The following is a 19,670-nucleotide window of genomic DNA, read 5'->3' on the forward strand; positions in this document are numbered from 1 at the left end:
TTCCCGATCTTTCCTGAACACCTTGTATTTAGGAATATTTAGTACCCAATCTTGCCCTTTTTTGAGCCAGGTCTATGTTATCGCCACAACATTATATCCCCATGTGGCTATTTGCGCCTGCAGTTTAATCTGGAACTCTCTCCCAGGAAAAGATGTTGATAATGGGGGTCAATTGAAAATGTGAAAAGTGAGATTGATAGATTTTTGTTAGGCAAGGGTATTAAGGGTTATGGAATCAAGGCGGGTAGATGGAGTTGAGATACTGATCAGCCATGATCTAATTGAATGGCGGAACAAGCTGGAGGGGCTGAATGGCCTACTCCTGTTCCTATGTTCCAAATAAGGAAAGATCTAATTTCAAATAAGGTGCTTTTTCCAAAAAAACAAAGCAGTGCCTGACACTGTAGCATGATTCCAGTGCAATCCATCCAGTGCATTCACTGCAGGCCTATTCAACTCAGCTCTTTAGAATCTAATTCCATTCACTCATTATCATTTCAGTGCACTCCATGGGCTTCTGTATTGTGTTTTTTTATAGTACAAAACCCATCCTCCAGCTGAGCATCACAGCAGACTGTGGTCAAGTGTCCAGGCCAGAGGGATTGCTGTTTCCCGGTGAGAAACACGCCTTGCAGCAGGTCAACCAGACAGCTGGAGATCTGATTGGAGGTTGGGTCTTGACGATCTGATTGGGTGGACGAAGGATACAGTTGGGACGGGTGGAGAGCCGGCCGGTGAACCGGGAGCAGCATGGAGCAGACCGAGGAGCAAGGGCAGGTAAAGGGCAGCATGGAGCAGACCGAGGAGCAAGGGCAGGTAAAGGGCAGCATGGAGCAGACCGAGGAGCAAGGGCAGGTAAAGGGCAGCATGGAGCAGACCGAGGAGCAAGGGCAGGTAAAGGGCAGCATGGAGCAGACCGAGGAGCAAGGGCAGGTAAAGGGCAGCATGGAGCAGACCGAGGAGCAAGGGCAGGTAAAGGGCAGCATGGAGCAGACCGAGGAGCAAGGGCAGGTAAAGGGCAGCATGGAGCAGACCGAGGAGCAAGGGCAGGTAAAGGGCAGCATGGAGCAGACCGAGGAGCAAGGGCAGGGAAAGGGCAGCATGGAGCAGACCGAGGAGCAAGGGCAGGGAAAGGGCAGCACTGGGTGCTGAGCGCTATCAAACCACAGAATAGGGACAAGGATACCACCTAAACTTAGGTGGCTGACTGTCCGTCCTTCTGTCAGTGCTTTGTTGGCCGCGTTCAGTGAAATTCATGCTCTCTGCCCGTAATTGAATAATCCCTTTCGCCTTCACAATGAGGTCGGCCGGTGTGTCAATGGGACTGGGAGCAGGTTTATTGCTGGTCACCACCAACCCGGTGTGATAACTGTCAGCGGGAGAACTTTCCCCAGGGAGCGGCTGTGGAGTGACCGACTCCAGAGGCTCATTTACCCACCTTGACGTTTATTACCACAACCATCATACCCGACCCCGCGTTTACCCCCCCCCCCCCCGCCCCCGCGTTTACCCCCCCCCCCCCCGCCCCCGCGTTTACCCCCCCCCCCCCGCCCCCGCGTTTACCCCCCCCCCCCGCCCCCGCGTTTACCCCCCCCCCCCGCCCCCGCGTTTACCCCCCCCCCCCGCCCCCGCGTTTACCCCCCCCCGCCCCCCCTGAACCCCCGCCCCCGCATTTGCCTCCCTGAACCCCCGCCCCCGCATTTGCCTCCCCTGAACCCCCGCCCCCGCATTTGCCTCCCCTGAACCCCCGCCCCCGCATTTGCCTCCCCTGAACCCCCGCCCCCGCTTTTGCCTCCCCTGAACCCCCGCCCCCGCTTTTGCCTCCCCTGAACCCCCGCCCCCGCTTTTGCCTCCCTGAACCCCCGCCCCCGCTTTTGCCTCCCTGAACCCCCGCCCCCGCTTTTGCCTCCCCTGAACCCCCGCCCCCGCTTTTGCCTCCCCTGAACCCCCGCCCCCCGCTTTTGCCTCCCCTGAACCCCCGCCCCCGCTTTTGCCTCCCCTGAACCCCCGCCCCCGCATTTGCCTCCCCTGAACCCCCGCCCCCGCATTTGCCTCCCCTGAACCCCCGCCCCCGCATTTGCCTCCCCCTGAACCCCCGCCCCCGCATTTGCCTCCCCTGAACCCCCGCCCCCGCATTTGCCTCCCCTGAACCCCCGCCCCCCGCATTTGCCTCCCCTGAACCCCCGCCCCCAGCATTTGCCTCCCCTGAACCCCCGCCCCCGCATTTGCCTCCCCTGAACCCCCGCCCCCGCATTTGCCTCCCCTGAACCCCCGCCCCCCGCATTTGCCTCCCCTGAACCCCCCGCCCCCGCATTTGCCTCCCCTGAACCCCCGCCCCCCGCATTTGCCTCCCCTGAACCCCCGCCCCCGCATTTGCCTCCCCTGAACCCCCGCCCCCGCATTTGCCTCCCCTGAACCCCCGCCCCCGCATTTGCCTCCCCTGAACCCCCGCCCCCGCATTTGCCTCCCCTGAACCCCCGCCCCCCGCATTTGCCTCCCCTGAACCCCCGCCCCCGCATTTGCCTCCCCTGAACCCCCGCCCCCGCATTTGCCTCCCCTGAACCCCCCGCCCCCGCATTTGCCTCCCCTGAACCCCCGCCCCCGCATTTGCCTCCCCTGAACCCCCCGCCCCCGCATTTGCCTCCCCTGAACCCCCGCCCCCGCATTTGCCTCCCCTGAACCCCCGCCCCCGCATTTGCCTCCCTGAACCCCCGCCCCCGCATTTGCCTCCCCTGAACCCCCGCCCCCGCATTTGCCTCCCCTGAACCCCCCGCCCCCGCATTTGCCTCCCCTGAACCCCCGCCCCCGCATTTGCCTCCCCTGAACCCCCGCCCCCCGCATTTGCCTCCCCTGAACCCCCGCCCCCGCATTTGCCTCCCCTGAACCCCCGCCCCCGCATTTGCCTCCCCTGAACCCCCGCCCCCGCATTTGCCTCCCCTGAACCCCGCCCCCGCATTTGCCTCCCCTGAACCCCCGCCCCGCATTTGCCTCCCCTGAACCCCCGCCCCCGCATTTGCCTCCCCTGAACCCCCGCCCCCGCATTTGCCTCCCTGAACCCCCGCCCCCGCATTTGCCTCCCCTGAACCCCCGCCCCCGCATTTGCCTCCCCTGAACCCCCGCCCCCCGCATTTGCCTCCCCTGAACCCCCGCCCCCGCATTTGCCTCCCCTGAACCCCCCGCCCCCCGCATTTGCCTCCCCTGAACCCCCGCCCCCGCATTTGCCTCCCCTGAACCCCCGCCCCCGCATTTGCCTCCCCTGAACCCCCGCCCCCGCATTTGCCTCCCCTGAACCCCCGCCCCCGCATTTGCCTCCCCTGAACCCCCGCCCCCGCATTTGCCTCCCTGAACCCCCCGCCCCCCGCATTTGCCTCCCCTGAACCCCCGCCCCCGCATTTGCCTCCCCTGAACCCCCGCCCCCGCATTTGCCTCCCCTGAACCCCCGCCCCCGCATTTGCCTCCCTGAACCCCCGCCCCCGCATTTGCCTCCCCTGAACCCCCGCCCCCGCATTTGCCTCCCCTGAACCCCCGCCCCCGCATTTGCCTCCCCTGAACCCCGCCCCCGCATTTGCCTCCCCTGAACCCCCGCCCCCGCATTTGCCTCCCCTGAACCCCCGCCCCCGCATTTGCCTCCCCTGAACCCCCGCCCCCGCATTTGCCTCCCCTGAACCCCCGCCCCCGCATTTGCCTCCCCTGAACCCCCGCCCCCGCATTTGCCTCCCCTGAACCCCCGCCCCCGCATTTGCCTCCCCTGAACCCCGCCCCCCGCATTTGCCTCCCTGAACCCCCGCCCCCGCATTTGCCTCCCCTGAACCCCCGCCCCCGCATTTGCCTCCCCTGAACCCCCGCCCCCGCATTTGCCTCCCCTGAACCCCCCGCCCCCGCATTTGCCTCCCCTGAACCCCCGCCCCCGCATTTGCCTCCCCTGAACCCCCGCCCCCGCATTTGCCTCCCCTGAACCCCCGCCCCCAGCATTTGCCTCCCTGAACCCCGCCCCCGCATTTGCCTCCCCTGAACCCCCGCCCCCGCATTTGCCTCCCCTGAACCCCCGCCCCCCGCATTTGCCTCCCCTGAACCCCCGCCCCCGCATTTGCCTCCCCTGAACCCCCGCCCCCGCATTTGCCTCCCCTGAACCCCCGCCCCCGCATTTGCCTCCCCTGAACCCCCGCCCCCGCATTTGCCTCCCCTGAACCCCCGCCCCCGCATTTGCCTCCCCTGAACCCCCGCCCCCGCATTTGCCTCCCCTGAACCCCCGCCCCCGCATTTGCCTCCCCTGAACCCCCGCCCCCGCATTTGCCTCCCCTGAACCCCCGCCCCCGCATTTGCCTCCCCTGAACCCCCGCCCCCGCATTTGCCTCCCCTGAACCCCCGCCCCCGCATTTGCCTCCCCTGAACCCCCGCCCCCCGCATTTGCCTCCCCTGAACCCCCGCCCCCGCATTTGCCTCCCCTGAACCCCCGCCCCCGCATTTGCCTCCCCTGAACCCGCCCCGCATTTGCCTCCCCTGAACCCCCGCATTTGCCTCCCCTGAACCCCCCGCATTTGCCTCCCCTGAACCCCCGCATTTGCCTCCCCTGAACCCCCCCGCATTTGCCTCCCCTGAACCCCCCGCATTTGCCTCCCCTGAACCCCCGCATTTGCCTCCCCTGAACCCCCGCATTTGCCTCCCCTGAACCCCCGCATTTGCCTCCCCTGAACCCCCGCATTTGCCTCCCCTGAACCCCCGCATTTGCCTCCCCTGAACCCCGCATTTGCCTCCCCTGAACCCCCGCATTTGCCTCCCCTGAACCCCCGCATTTGCCTCCCCTGAACCCCCGCATTTGCCTCCCCTGAACCCCCGCATTTGCCTCCCCTGAACCCCCGCATTTGCCTCCCCTGAACCCCCGCATTTGCCTCCCCTGAACCCCCCGCATTTGCCTCCCCTGAACCCCCGCATTTGCCTCCCCTGAACCCCCGCATTTGCCTCCCCTGAACCCCCGCATTTGCCTCCCCTGAACCCCCGCATTTGCCTCCCCTGAACCCCCGCATTTGCCTCCCCTGAACCCCCCCCGCATTTGCCTCCCCTGAACCCCCGCATTTGCCTCCCCTGAACCCCCGCATTTGCCTCCCCTGAACCCCCGCATTTGCCTCCCCTGAACCCCCGCATTTGCCTCCCCTGAACCCCCGCATTTGCCTCCCCTGAACCCCCGCATTTGCCTCCCCTGAACCCCCGCATTTGCCTCCCCTGAACCCCCGCATTTGCCTCCCCTGAACCCCCGCATTTGCCTCCCCTGAACCCCCGCATTTGCCTCCCCTGAACCCCCGCATTTGCCTCCCCTGAACCCCCGCCCCCGCATTTGCCTCCCCTGAACCCCGCCCCCGCATTTGCCTCCCCTGAACCCCCGCCCCCGCATTTGCCTCCCCTGAACCCCCGCCCCCGCATTTGCCTCCCCTGAACCCCCGCCCCCGCATTTGCCTCCCCTGAACCCCCGCCCCCGCATTTGCCTCCCCTGAACCCCCGCCCCCGCATTTGCCTCCCCTGAACCCCCGCCCCCGCATTTGCCTCCCCTGAACCCCCGCCTCCCGCATTTGCCTCCCCTGAACCCCCCGCCCCCGCATTTGCCTCCCCTGAACCCCCGCCCCCCGCATTTGCCTCCCCTGAACCCCCGCCCCCGCATTTGCCTCCCCTGAACCCCCGCCCCCGCATTTGCCTCCCCTGAACCCCCGCCCCCGCATTTGCCTCCCCTGAACCCCCGCCCCCGCATTTGCCTCCCCTGAACCCCCGCCCCCGCATTTGCCTCCCCTGAACCCCCGCCCCCGCATTTGCCTCCCCTGAACCCCCGCCCCCGCATTTGCCTCCCCTGAACCCCCGCCCCCGCATTTGCCTCCCCTGAACCCCCGCCCCCGCATTTGCCTCCCCTGAACCCCCGCCCCCGCATTTGCCTCCCCTGAACCCCCGCCCCCCGCATTTGCCTCCCCTGAACCCCCCGCCCCCGCATTTGCTCCCCTGAACCCCCGCCCCCGCATTTGCCTCCCCTGAACCCCCGCCCCCGCATTTGCCTCCCCTGAACCCCGCCCCCCGCATTTGCCTCCCCTGAACCCCCGCCCCCGCATTTGCCTCCCCTGAACCCCCGCCCCCGCATTTGCCTCCCCTGAACCCCCGCCCCCGCATTTGCCTCCCCTGAACCCCCGCCCCCGCATTTGCCTCCCCTGAACCCCCGCCCCCGCATTTGCCTCCCCTGAACCCCCGCCCCCGCATTTGCCTCCCCTGAACCCCCGCCCCCGCATTTGCCTCCCCTGAACCCCCGCCCCCGCATTTGCCTCCCCTGAACCCCCGCCCCCGCATTTGCCTCCCCTGAACCCCCCGCCCCCGCATTTGCCTCCCCTGAACCCCCGCCCCCGCATTTGCCTCCCCTGAACCCCCGCCCCCGCATTTGCCTCCCCTGAACCCCCGCCCCCGCATTTGCCTCCCCTGAACCCCCGCCCCCGCATTTGCCTCCCCTGAACCCCCGCCCCCGCATTTGCCTCCCCTGAACCCCCGCCCCCCGCATTTGCCTCCCCTGAACCCCCGCCCCCGCATTTGCCTCCCCTGAACCCCCGCCCCCGCATTTGCCTCCCCTGAACCCCCGCCCCCAGCATTTGCCTCCCCTGAACCCCCGCCCCCTGCATTTGCCTCCCCTGAACCCCCGCCCCCGCATTTGCCTCCCCTGAACCCCCGCCCCCGCATTTGCCTCCCCTGAACCCCCGCCCCCGCATTTGCCTCCCCTGAACCCCCGCCCCCCGCATTTGCCTCCCCTGAACCCCCCGCCCCCCGCATTTGCCTCCCCTGAACCCCCCGCCCCCGCATTTGCCTCCCCTGAACCCCCGCCCCCGCATTTGCCTCCCCTGAACCCCCGCCCCCGCATTTGCCTCCCTGAACCCCCGCCCCCGCATTTGCCTCCCCTGAACCCCCGCCCCCGCATTTGCCTCCCCTGAACCCCCGCCCCCGCATTTGCCTCCCCTGAACCCCCGCCCCCGCATTTGCCTCCCCTGAACCCCCGCCCCCGCATTTGCCTCCCCTGAACCCCCGCCCCCGCATTTGCCTCCCCTGAACCCCCGCCCCCGCATTTGCCTCCCCCCCCCCCCCCTGAACCCCCGCCCCCAGCATTTGCCTCCCCTGAACCCCGCCCCCCGCATTTGCCTCCCCTGAACCCCCGCCCCCGCATTTGCCTCCCTGAACCCCCGCCCCCGCATTTGCCTCCCCTGAACCCCCGCCCCCGCATTTGCCTCCCCTGAACCCCCGCCCCCGCATTTGCCTCCCCTGAACCCCCGCCCCCGCATTTGCCTCCCCTGAACCCCCGCCCCCGCATTTGCCTCCCCTGAACCCCCGCCCCCGCATTTGCCTCCCCTGAACCCCCGCCCCCGCATTTGCCTCCCCTGAACCCCCGCCCCCAGCATTTGCCTCCCCTGAACCCCCGCCCCCGCATTTGCCTCCCCTGAACCCCCGCCCCCGCATTTGCCTCCCCTGAACCCCCGCCCCCCGCATTTGCCTCCCCTGAACCCCCGCCCCCGCATTTGCCTCCCCTGAACCCCCGCCCCCGCATTTGCCTCCCCTGAACCCCCGCCCCGCATTTGCCTCCCCTGAACCCCCGCCCCCGCATTTGCCTCCCCTGAACCCCCCGCCCCCGCATTTGCCTCCCCTGAACCCCCGCCCCCGCATTTGCCTCCCCTGAACCCCCGCCCCCGCATTTGCCTCCCCTGAACCCCCGCCCCCGCATTTGCCTCCCCTGAACCCCCGCCCCCGCATTTGCCTCCCCGGAACCCCCGCCCCCGCATTTGCCTCCCCTGAACCCCCGCCCCCGCATTTGCCTCCCCTGAACCCCCGCCCCCGCATTTGCCTCCCCCGAACCCCCGCCCCCGCATTTGCCTCCCCCGAACCCCCGCCCCCGCATTTGCCTCCCCCGAACCCCCGCCCCCGCATTTGCCTCCCCCGAACCCCCGCCCCCGCATTTGCCTCCCCCGAACCCCCGCCCCCGCATTTGCCTCCCCCGAACCCCCGCCCCCAGCATTTGCCTCCCCCGAACCCCCGCCCCCGCATTTGCCTCCCCCGAACCCCCGCCCCCGCATTTGCCTCCCCCGAACCCCCGCCCCCGCATTTGCCTCCCCCGAACCCCCGCCCCCGCATTTGCCTCCCCCGAACCCCCGCCCCCGCATTTGCCTCCCCCGAACCCCCGCCCCCGCCCCTTGCCTCCCCGAACCCCCGCCCCCGCCTCCCCCGAACCCCGCCCCCGCCTCCCCCGAACCCCCGCCCCTCGCCTCCCCCGAACCCCCGCCCCCGCTCTCCCCCGAACCCCCGCCCCCGCCTCCCCCGAACCCCCGCCCCGCCTCCCCCGAACCCCCGCCCCCGCCTCCCCCCGAACCCCCCGCCCTTTGCCTCCCCCGAACCCCCGCATTTGCCTCCCCCGAACCCCCGCATTTGCCTCCCCGAACCCCCGCATTTGCCTCCCCGAACCCCCCGCCCCCCTGCCTCCCCCGAACCCCCCGCATTTGCCTCCCCCGAACCCCCCGCATTTGCCTCCCCCGAACCCCCGCATTTGCCTCCCCCGAACCCCCGCATTGCCTCCCCCGAACCCCCGCATTTGCCTCCCCCGAACCCCCGCATTTGCCTCCCCCGAACCCCCGCATTTGCCTCCCCCGAACCCCCGCATTTGCCTCCCCCGAACCCCCGCATTTGCCTCCCCCGAACCCCCGCATTTGCCTCCCCCGAACCCCCGCATTTGCCTCCCCCGAACCCCCCGCATTTGCCTCCCCGGAACCCCCCGCATTTGCCTCCCCCGGAACCCCCCGCATTTGCCTCCCCCGGAACCCCCCCGCATTTGCCTCCCCGGAACCCCCGCATTTGCCTCCCCGAACCCCCCGCCCCGCATTTTGCCTCCCCCGAACCCCCCCCCGCATTTGCCTCCCCCGAACCCCCGCCCCCGCATTTGCCTCCCCCGAACCCCCGCCCCGCATTTGCCTCCCCCGAACCCCCGCCCCCGCATTTGCCTCCCCCGAACCCCGCCCCCCGCATTTGCCTCCCCCGAACCCCCGCCCCCGCATTTGCCTCCCCCGAACCCCCGCCCCCGCATTTGCCTCCCCCGAACCCCCGCCCCCGCATTTGCCTCCCCGAACCCCCGCCCCCCGCATTTGCCTCCCCCCGAACCCCCGCCCCCGCATTTGCCTCCCCCGAACCCCCGCCCCCGCATTTGCCTCCCCCGAACCCCCGCCCCCGCATTTGCCTCCCCCGAACCCCCGCCCCCGCATTTGCCTCCCCCGAACCCCCGCCCCCGCATTTGCCTCCCCCGAACCCCCGCCCCCGCATTTGCCTCCCCCGAACCCCCGCCCCCGCATTTGCCTCCCCGAACCCCCGCCCCCGCATTTGCCTCCCCCGAACCCCCGCCCCCGCATTTGCCTCCCCCGAACCCCCCGCCCCCGCATTTGCCTCCCCCGAACCCCCGCCCCCCGCATTTGCCTCCCCCGAACCCCCGCCCCCGCATTTGCCTCCCCCGAACCCCCGCCCCCGCATTTGCCTCCCCCGAACCCCCGCCCCCGCATTTGCCTCCCCCGAACCCCCGCCCCCGCATTTGCCTCCCCCGAACCCCCCCGCCCCCGCATTTGCCTCCCCCGAACCCCCGCCCCCGCATTTGCCTCCCCCGAACCCCCGCCCCCGCATTTGCCTCCCCCGAACCCCCCGCCCCCCGCATTTGCCTCCCCCGAACCCCCGCCCCCGCATTTGCCTCCACCCCGAACCCCCGCCCCCGCATTTGCCTCCCCGAACCCCCGCCCCCCGCATTTGCCTCCCCCGAACCCCCGCCCCCGCATTTGCCTCCCCCGAACCCCCGCCCCCGCATTTGCCTCCCCCGAACCCCCGCCCCCGCATTTGCCTCCCCCGAACCCCCGCCCCCGCATTTGCCTCCCCCGAACCCCCGCCCCCGCATTTGCCTCCCCCGAACCCCCGCCCCCGCATTTGCCTCCCCCGAACCCCCGCCCCCGCATTTGCCTCCCCCGAACCCCCGCCCCCGCATTTGCCTCCCCCGAACCCCCGCCCCCGCATTTGCCTCCCCCGAACCCCCGCCCCCGCATTTGCCTCCCCGAACCCCCGCCCCCGCATTTGCCTCCCCCGAACCCCCGCCCCCGCATTTGCCTCCCCCGAACCCCCGCCCCCGCATTTGCCTCCCCCGAACCCCCGCCCCCGCATTTGCCTCCCCCGAACCCCCGCCCCCGCATTTGCCTCCCCGAACCCCCGCCCCCGCATTTGCCTCCCCCGAACCCCCGCCCCCGCATTTGCCTCCCCCGAACCCCCCCGCCCCCGCATTTGCCTCCCCCGAACCCCCGCCCCCGCATTTGCCTCCCCGAACCCCCGCCCCCGCATTTGCCTCCCCCGAACCCCCGCCCCCGCATTTGCCTCCCCCGAACCCCCGCCCCCGCATTTGCCTCCCCCGAACCCCCGCCCCCGCATTTGCCTCCCCCGAACCCCCGCCCCCCGCATTTGCCTCCCCCGAACCCCCGCCCCCGCATTTGCCTCCCCCGAACCCCCGCCCCCGCATTTGCCTCCCCCGAACCCCCGCCCCGCATTTGCCTCCCCCGAACCCCCGCCCCCGCATTTGCCTCCCCCGAACCCCCGCCCCCGCATTTGCCTCCCCCGAACCCCCGCCCCCGCATTTGCCTCCCCCGAACCCCCGCCCCCCGCATTTGCCTCCCCCGAACCCCCGCCCCCGCATTTGCCTCCCCCGAACCCCCGCCCCCCGCATTTGCCTCCCCCGAACCCCCGCCCCCGCATTTGCCTCCCCCGAACCCCCGCCCCCGCATTTGCCTCCCCCGAACCCCCGCCCCCGCATTTGCCTCCCCCGAACCCCCGCCCCCGCATTTGCCTCCCCCGAACCCCCGCCCCCGCATTTGCCTCCCCCGAACCCCCGCCCCCGCATTTGCCTCCCCCGAACCCCCGCCCCCGCATTTGCCTCCCCCGAACCCCCGCCCCCGCATTTGCCTCCCCCGAACCCCCCGCCCCCCGCATTTGCCTCCCCCGAACCCCCGCCCCCCGCATTTGCCTCCCCCGAACCCCCGCCCCCGCATTTGCCTCCCCCGAACCCCCGCCCCCGCATTTGCCTCCCCCGAACCCCCGCCCCCCGCATTTGCCTCCCCCGAACCCCCGCCCCCCGCATTTGCCTCCCCCGAACCCCCGCCCCCGCATTTGCCTCCCCCGAACCCCCGCCCCCGCATTTGCCTCCCCCGAACCCCCGCCCCCGCATTTGCCTCCCCCGAACCCCCGCCCCCGCATTTGCCTCCCCCGAACCCCCGCCCCGCATTTGCCTCCCCCGAACCCCCGCCCCCGCATTTGCCTCCCCCGAACCCCCGCCCCCGCATTTGCCTCCCCCGAACCCCCGCCCCCGCATTTGCCTCCCCCGAACCCCCCGCCCCCGCATTTGCCTCCCCGAACCCCCGCCCCCGCATTTGCCTCCCCCGAACCCCCGCCCCCGCATTTGCCTCCCCCGAACCCCCGCCCCCGCATTTGCCTCCCCCGAACCCCCGCCCCCGCATTTGCCTCCCCCGAACCCCCGCCCCCGCATTTGCCTCCCCCGAACCCCCGCCCCCGCATTTGCCTCCCCCGAACCCCCGCCCCCCGCATTTGCCTCCCCCCGAACCCCCGCCCCCGCATTTGCCTCCCCCGAACCCCCGCCCCCGCATTTGCCTCCCCGAACCCCCCGCCCCCGCATTTGCCTCCCCCGAACCCCCGCCCCCGCATTTGCCTCCCCCGAACCCCCGCCCCCGCATTTGCCTCCCCCGAACCCCCGCCCCCGCATTTGCCTCCCCCGAACCCCCGCCCCCGCATTTGCCTCCCCCGAACCCCCGCCCCCGCATTTGCCTCCCCCGAACCCCCGCCCCCGCATTTGCCTCCCCCGAACCCCCGCCCCCGCATTTGCCTCCCCCGAACCCCCGCCCCCCGCATTTGCCTCCCCCGAACCCCCGCCCCCGCATTTGCCTCCCCCGAACCCCGCCCCCGCATTTGCCTCCCCCGAACCCCCGCCCCCGCATTTGCCTCCCCCGAACCCCCGCCCCCGCATTTGCCTCCCCCGAACCCCCGCCCCCGCATTTGCCTCCCCCGAACCCCCGCCCCGCATTTGCCTCCCCCGAACCCCCGCCCCCGCATTTGCCTCCCCCGAACCCCCGCCCCCCGCATTTGCCTCCCCCGAACCCCCGCCCCCGCATTTGCCTCCCCCGAACCCCCGCCCCCGCATTTGCCTCCCCCGAACCCCCGCCCCCGCATTTGCCTCCCCCGAACCCCCGCCCCCGCATTTGCCTCCCCCGAACCCCCGCCCCCGCATTTGCCTCCCCCGAACCCCCGCCCCCGCATTTGCCTCCCCCGAACCCCCGCCCCCGCATTTGCCTCCCCCGAACCCCCGCCCCCGCATTTGCCTCCCCCGAACCCCCGCCCCCCGCATTTGCCTCCCCCGAACCCCCGCCCCCCGCATTTGCCTCCCCCGAACCCCCGCCCCCGCATTTGCCTCCCCCGAACCCCCGCCCCCGCATTTGCCTCCCCCGAACCCCCGGCCCCCCCGCATTTGCCTCCCCCGAACCCCCGCCCCCGCATTTGCCTCCCCCGAACCCCCGCCCCCGCATTTGCCTCCCCCGAACCCCCGCCCCCGCATTTGCCTCCCCCGAACCCCCGCCCCCGCATTTGCCTCCCCCGAACCCCGCCCCCGCATTTGCCTCCCCCGAACCCCCGCCCCCGCATTTGCCTCCCCCGAACCCCCCCCGCTCCCCCGCCCGCATTTGCCTCCCCCGAACCCCCGCCCCCGCATTTGCCTCCCCCGAACCCCCGCCCCCGCATTTGCCTCCCCCGAACCCCCGCCCCCGCATTTGCCTCCCCCGAACCCCCGCCCCCGCATTTGCCTCCCCCGAACCCCCGCCCCCGCATTTGCCTCCCCCGAACCCCCGCCCCCCGCATTTGCCTCCCCCGAACCCCCGCCCCCGCATTTGCCTCCCCCGAACCCCCCGCCCCCCGCATTTGCCTCCCCCGAACCCCCCGCCCCCGCATTTGCCTCCCCCGAACCCCCGCCCCCGCATTTGCCTCCCCCGAACCCCCGCCCCCGCATTTGCCTCCCCCGAACCCCCGCCCCCGCATTTGCCTCCCCCGAACCCCCGCCCCCCGCATTTGCCTCCCCCGAACCCCCGCCCCCGCATTTGCCTCCCCGAACCCCCGCCCCCGCATTTGCCTCCCCCGAACCCCCGCCCCCGCATTTGCCTCCCCCGAACCCCCGCCCCCGCATTTGCCTCCCCCGAACCCCCGCCCCCGCATTTGCCTCCCCCGAACCCCCGCCCCCCGCATTTGCCTCCCCCGAACCCCCGCCCCCGCATTTGCCTCCCCCGAACCCCCCGCCCCCGCATTTGCCTCCCCCGAACCCCCGCCCCCGCATTTGCCTCCCCCGAACCCCCGCCCCCGCATTTGCCTCCCCCCGAACCCCCGCCCCCGCATTTGCCTCCCCCGAACCCCCGCCCCCGCATTTGCCTCCCCCGAACCCCCGCCCCCGCATTTGCCTCCCCCGAACCCCCGCCCCCGCATTTGCCTCCCCCGAACCCCCGCCCCCGCATTTGCCTCCCCCGAACCCCCGCCCCCGCATTTGCCTCCCCCGAACCCCCGCCCCCCGCATTTGCCTCCCCCGAACCCCCGCCCCCGCATTTGCCTCCCCCGAACCCCCGCCCCCGCATTTGCCTCCCCCGAACCCCCGCCCCCGCATTTGCCTCCCCCGAACCCCCGCCCCCGCATTTGCCTCCCCCGAACCCCCGCCCCCGCATTTGCCTCCCCCGAACCCCCGCCCCCGCATTTGCCTCCCCCGAACCCCCGCCCCCCGCATTTGCCTCCCCCGAACCCCCGCCCCCGCATTTGCCTCCCCCGAACCCCCGCCCCCGCATTTGCCTCCCCCGAACCCCCGCCCCCGCATTTGCCTCCCCCGAACCCCCGCCCCCGCATTTGCCTCCCCCGAACCCCCGCCCCCGCATTTGCCTCCCCCGAACCCCCGCCCCCAGCATTTGCCTCCCCCGAACCCCCGCCCCCGCATTTGCCTCCCCCGAACCCCCGCCCCCGCATTTGCCTCCCCCGAACCCCCGCCCCCGCATTTGCCTCCCCCGAACCCCCGCCCCCGCATTTGCCTCCCCCGAACCCCCGCCCCCCGCATTTGCCTCCCCCGAACCCCCGCCCCCGCATTTGCCTCCCCCGAACCCCCGCCCCCGCATTTGCCTCCCCCGAACCCCCGCCCCCCGCATTTGCCTCCCCCGAACCCCCGCCCCCGCATTTGCCTCCCCCGAACCCCCGCCCCCGCATTTGCCTCCCCCGAACCCCCGCCCCCAGCATTTGCCTCCCCCGAACCCCCGCCCCCGCATTTGCCTCCCCCGAACCCCCGCCCCCGCATTTGCCTCCCCCGAACCCCCGCCCCCGCATTTGCCTCCCCCGAACCCCCGCCCCCGCATTTGCCTCCCCCGAACCCCCGCCCCCGCATTTGCCTCCCCCGAACCCCCGCCCCCGCATTTGCCTCCCCCGAACCCCCGCCCCCGCATTTGCCTCCCCCGAACCCCCGCCCCCGCATTTGCCTCCCCCGAACCCCCGCCCCCGCATTTGCCTCCCCCGAACCCCCGCCCCCGCATTTGCCTCCCCCGAACCCCCGCCCCCCCGCATTTGCCTCCCCCGAACCCCCGCCCCCCGCATTTGCCTCCCCCGAACCCCCGCCCCCGCATTTGCCTCCCCCGAACCCCCGCCCCCGCATTTGCCTCCCCCGAACCCCCGCCCCGCATTTGCCTCCCCCGAACCCCCGCCCCCGCATTTGCCTCCCCCGAACCCCCGCCCCCGCATTTGCCTCCCCCGAACCCCCGCCCCCGCATTTGCCTCCCCCGAACCCCCGCCCCCGCATTTGCCTCCCCCGAACCCCCGCCCCGCATTTGCCTCCCCCGAACCCCCGCCCCCGCATTTGCCTCCCCCGAACCCCCGCCCCCCGCATTTGCCTCCCCCGAACCCCCGCCCCCGCATTTGCCTCCCCCGAACCCCCGCCCCCGCATTTGCCTCCCCCGAACCCCCCGCCCCGCATTTGCCTCCCCCGAACCCCCGCCCCCCGCATTTGCCTCCCCCGAACCCCCGCCCCCGCATTTGCCTCCCCCGAACCCCCGCCCCCCGCATTTGCCTCCCCCGAACCCCCGCCCCCCGCATTTGCCTCCCCCGAACCCCCGCCCCCGCATTTGCCTCCCCCGAACCCCCGCCCCCCGCATTTGCCTCCCCCGAACCCCCCGCCCCCGCATTTGCCTCCCCCGAACCCCCCGCCCCCGCATTTGCCTCCCCGAACCCCCGCCCCCGCATTTGCCTCCCCCGAACCCCCGCCCCCCGCATTTGCCTCCCCCGAACCCCCGCCCCCGCATTTGCCTCCCCCGAACCCCCGCCCCCGCATTTGCCTCCCCCGAACCCCCGCCCCCGCATTTGCCTCCCCCGAACCCCCGCCCCCGCATTTGCCTCCCCCGAACCCCCGCCCCCGCATTTGCCTCCCCGAACCCCCGCCCCCGCATTGCCTCCCCGAACCCCGCCCCGCATTTGCCTCCCCCGAACCCCCCGCCCCCCGCATTTGCCTCCCCCGAACCCCCCGCCCCCCGCATTTGCCTCCCCCGAACCCCCGCCCCCGCATTTGCCTCCCCCGAACCCCCGCCCCCGCATTTGCCTCCCCCGAACCCCCGCCCCCCAGCATTTGCCTCCCCCGAACCCCCGCCCCCCGCATTTGCCTCCCCCGAACCCCCGCCCCCGCATTTGCCTCCCCCGAACCCCCGCCCCCGCATTTGCCTCCCCCGAACCCCCGCCCCCGCATTTGCCTCCCCCGAACCCCCGCCCCCGCATTTGCCTCCCCCGAACCCCCGCCCCCCGCATTTGCCTCCCCCGAACCCCCGCCCCCGCATTTGCCTCCCCCGAACCCCCGCCCCCGCATTTGCCTCCCCCGAACCCCCGCCCCCGCATTTGCCTCCCCCGAACCCCCCCGCCCCCGCATTTGCCTCCCCCGAACCCCCGCCCCCGCATTTGCCTCCCCCGAACCCCCGCCCCCGCATTTGCCTCCCCCGAACCCCCCGCCCCCGCATTTGCCTCCCCCGAACCCCCGCCCCCGCATTTGCCTCCCCCGAACCCCCGCCCCCGCATTTGCCTCCCCGAACCCCCGCCCCCGCATTTGCCTCCCCCGAACCCCCGCCCCCGCATTTGCCTCCCCCGAACCCCCGCCCCCGCATTTGCCTCCCCCGAACCCCCGCCCCCGCATTTGCCTCCCCCGAACCCCCGCCCCCGCATTGCCTCCCCCGAACCCCCGCCCCCGCATTGCCCCCCGAACCCCCGCCCCCTGCCTCCCCCCGAACCCCCGCCCCCGCCTGCCTCCCCCGAACCCCCGCCCCCGCCTCGCCTCCCCCGAACCCCCCGCCCCCGCCTCCCCCGAACCCCCCCGCCCCCGCCCCCCGCCTCCCCCGAACCCCCGCCCCCGCCTCCCCCGAACCCCCGCCCCCGCCTCCCCCGAACCCCCGCCCCCGCCTCCCCCGAACCCCCCGCCCCGCCTCCCCCGAACCCCCGCCCCCGCCTCCCCCGAACCCCCGCCCCCGCCTCCCCCGAACCCCCGCCCCCGCCCCCAACCTCCCCCGCACCCCGCCCCCCCCCGCCTCCCCGAACCCCCGCCCCCCCGCCTCCCCCGAACCCCCGCCCCCGCCTCCCCCGAACCCCCGCCCCCGCCTCCCCGAACCCCCGCCCCCGCCTCCCCCGAACCCCCGCCCCCGCCTCCCCCGAACCCCCGCCCCCGCCTCCCCCGAACCCCCGCCCCCGCCTCCCCCGAACCCCCGCCCCCGCCTCCCCCGAACCCCCGCCCCCGCCTCCCCCGAACCCCCGCCCCCGCCTCCCCCGAACCCCCGCCCCCGCCTCCCCCGAACCCCCGCCCCCCGCCTCCCCGAACCCCCGCCCCCGCCTCCCCGAACCCCCGCCCCCGCCTCCCCCGAACCCCCGCCCCCGCCTCCCCCGAACCCCCCGCCCCCGCCCCCCGCCTCCCCCGAACCCCCGCCCCCCGCCTCCCCCGAACCCCCGCCCCCGCCCCCCGCCTCCCCGAACCCCCGCCCCCGCCTCCCCCGAACCCCCGCCCCCGCCTCCCCCGAACCCCCGCCCCCCGCCTCCCCCGAACCCCCGCCCCCGCCTCCCCCGAACCCCCGCCCCCGCCTCCCCCGAACCCCCGCCCCCGCCTCCCCCGAACCCCCGCCCCCGCCTCCCCCGAACCCCCGCCCCCGCCTCCCCCGAACCCCCGCCCCCGCCTCCCCCGAACCCCCGCCCCCGCCTCCCCCGAACCCCCGCCCCCGCCTCCCCCGAACCCCCGCCTCCCCCGAACCCCCGCCCCCGCCTCCCCCGAACCCCCGCCTCCCCCGAACCCCCGCCCCCGCCTCCCCCGAACCCCCGCCCCCGCCTCCCCCGAACCCCCGCCCCCGCCTCCCCCGAACCCCCGCCCCCGCCTCCCCCGAACCCCGGCCCCTGCGTTGAGCACCCCTGAACCCCCGCGTTGAGCACCCCTGAACCCCCGCATTTGCCTCCCCCGAACCCCCGCCCCTGCGTTGAGCACCCCTGAACCCCCGCATTTGCCTCCCCCGAACCCCCGCCCCTGCGTTGAGCACCCCTGAACCCCCGCATTTGCCTCCCCCGAACCCCCGCCCCTGCGTTTCGCCTCCCTGAACCCCCGCATTTGCCTCCCCCGCGCCCCCGCCCCCGCGTTTGGCCCCCCTGCACCCCCGCCCCCGCGTTTGGCCCCCCTGCACCCCCGCCCCGTCCCGTCGTCCCTGTTCCCCCCCCCCCCCCCCCCGTAGGGCTACAAGGATGGGGCGGGCGAGTGGGACTGCCTTGATTGCTCTTTCAGAGAGCCGGCATGGACTTAACGGGCCGAATGGCCTCCTTCTGTGCTGTGATGATTGTATGATTCGTTGGACACAGTCTCCCATACACCTTCAAGGCAGCCACAGTCCTGTTAATACATTAAAAGGGCAGGGATCCCACCCAGTGCTCAACAAACTGCTTGTGCAAGAAAAAGGTATTGAGGAGGAAAACATTTGAACTGTAATGTATGTGACGAGACCTCCATTTAGTGTTGTGGGTGGAAGACAGTTGGCAGCAGAAAATACTTTGCCACTTTCTGTATTGATGTGAAATCCAGTCCCAATTTCCCTTCTATTTAGGTATGACACATAACACCTTTTTTTCCTCTTCCTCTGGTCAATGCGCTCCATTCCTTCCTCTTCAAAGTATAGGTTGGAATAAAATCTATGAAACACAACTTTCCATTTGTTTTTTAATTAGGATTCTGGATATGATATTGAGCTGTTCGTAAATGCCCCAGACCCTGAATTCATCTGTACCATCTGTCATGGTGTGCTGAAAGGTCCTGTGGAGCTCGGCTGCCAGCATGTCTTCTGCAATAGCTGCATTGTGAAATGGCTTTCAAGGTAAAGACTACTTCTTAATTTCTTATTAATTACATAAACTGGTGCCTGATGTACTTCAATGGAGTGCATACTTGTAAACTTTGAGAAATACAAAATCTGGAGACTTCTGTATGAAATTCTGTTTGAAATCCAGGATCTGTGTTGAACTTTTGTTGAAAATGTTGCTTTCTCCAAGAATGTGTTCTCAACTAATCATGGTAAAATGTAATTTTATATTGGATTTTGCTCCATCTCGCAGCACAAAATTGAAGTACTTGGGAATATTTTCAGGATATGTTTAACTCTCATGGCTTATTGTGTACACTGAAAGAAGCTGGCTAACCTCTGCATAGCCAGAGGTGTGTTGCATAGTACTTGCTGTTAGCTGTTAGCTACTAGCCAAATGGCTAACTGTACTGACATTTGTGGGGTTTTTCTCCCACGTAACTGTCTTCTCTCTTTCCCCCCCCCCCCACTTAAGCAAAAACAGTAACTGAATTCCATTCAGAATAAAATCAGCCTTAAAAGCTACATATTTTGGGATTAATCATAGTAAGAGAAGTCAACTGTGGAACATTTTGCTCTTGGGATACCCATCATCAACATCAAACACTCCCAGATGATGCATGGTACCAGTCTGTTTACTTTGCTTAACATTGTGGTATAATCCACTGCAGAAGAATACTAATGAGATTTTTATTTCCCTATGCCAACTTTCCTTGTAGCTTCTTTAAAAATTGAAAATTCTGAATAATTGTGCTGTGGCCTCGTCTACTAAAACAGATTTTAGATTGTTCCATTCAGAAGAAGCCCATTTGCAGAAGAATTTCATTATCACTGGACTAGATTGAATCTAGTTTCCACAAGTTAAAGAAAACTCTCCTAACTTATTGCTGCCCCCTCAAGCATATGAATAAGTGCACATTATTTAGGAAATTGGGTCTTTTCCAGTAGATGCACATCCTTTCTTGAGTTTTTTTGGAAGTACAGGGATTTACTTTAAAACAACTTAATAGTTGCATCTCAGTAAGTAAAATCCCACAGCAGCTGCCCCTCCCATGGATCAGTAGATATGTGATGCAGAACAATAGACACCCATAAATTCCTGTTTGACCATGGTGTGCATTGAGTTTGCTGATTTCAGCTAGGGTGGCAATGGGTGTATAAGTTGGCATTAATGCTTCCAGGATGGGGAAGGGAGGAGAATCATAGGTTACATCA

General features: G+C 70.1%; 1 protein-coding gene across 1 annotated transcript in view; it reads left to right on the forward strand.

Moving 5' to 3' along the window:
- Nucleotides 1-544: 544 nt before the first annotated feature.
- The window catches only part of rnf151 (ring finger protein 151), a 33,473-nt gene continuing 14,347 nt past the window's right edge, over nucleotides 545-19,670 (forward strand). The window contains exons 1-2 of the mRNA XM_068002840.1: nucleotides 545-777; nucleotides 18,325-18,470. Of these exons, the coding sequence (XP_067858941.1) occupies nucleotides 751-777; nucleotides 18,325-18,470 (173 nt within the window). The 5' untranslated portion in view covers nucleotides 545-750. The remainder of the gene's footprint in view (nucleotides 778-18,324; nucleotides 18,471-19,670) is intronic.

Source organism: Heptranchias perlo, chromosome 22, assembly GCF_035084215.1.
Source record: "Heptranchias perlo isolate sHepPer1 chromosome 22, sHepPer1.hap1, whole genome shotgun sequence".
Lineage (NCBI taxonomy): Eukaryota > Metazoa > Chordata > Chondrichthyes > Hexanchiformes > Hexanchidae > Heptranchias > Heptranchias perlo.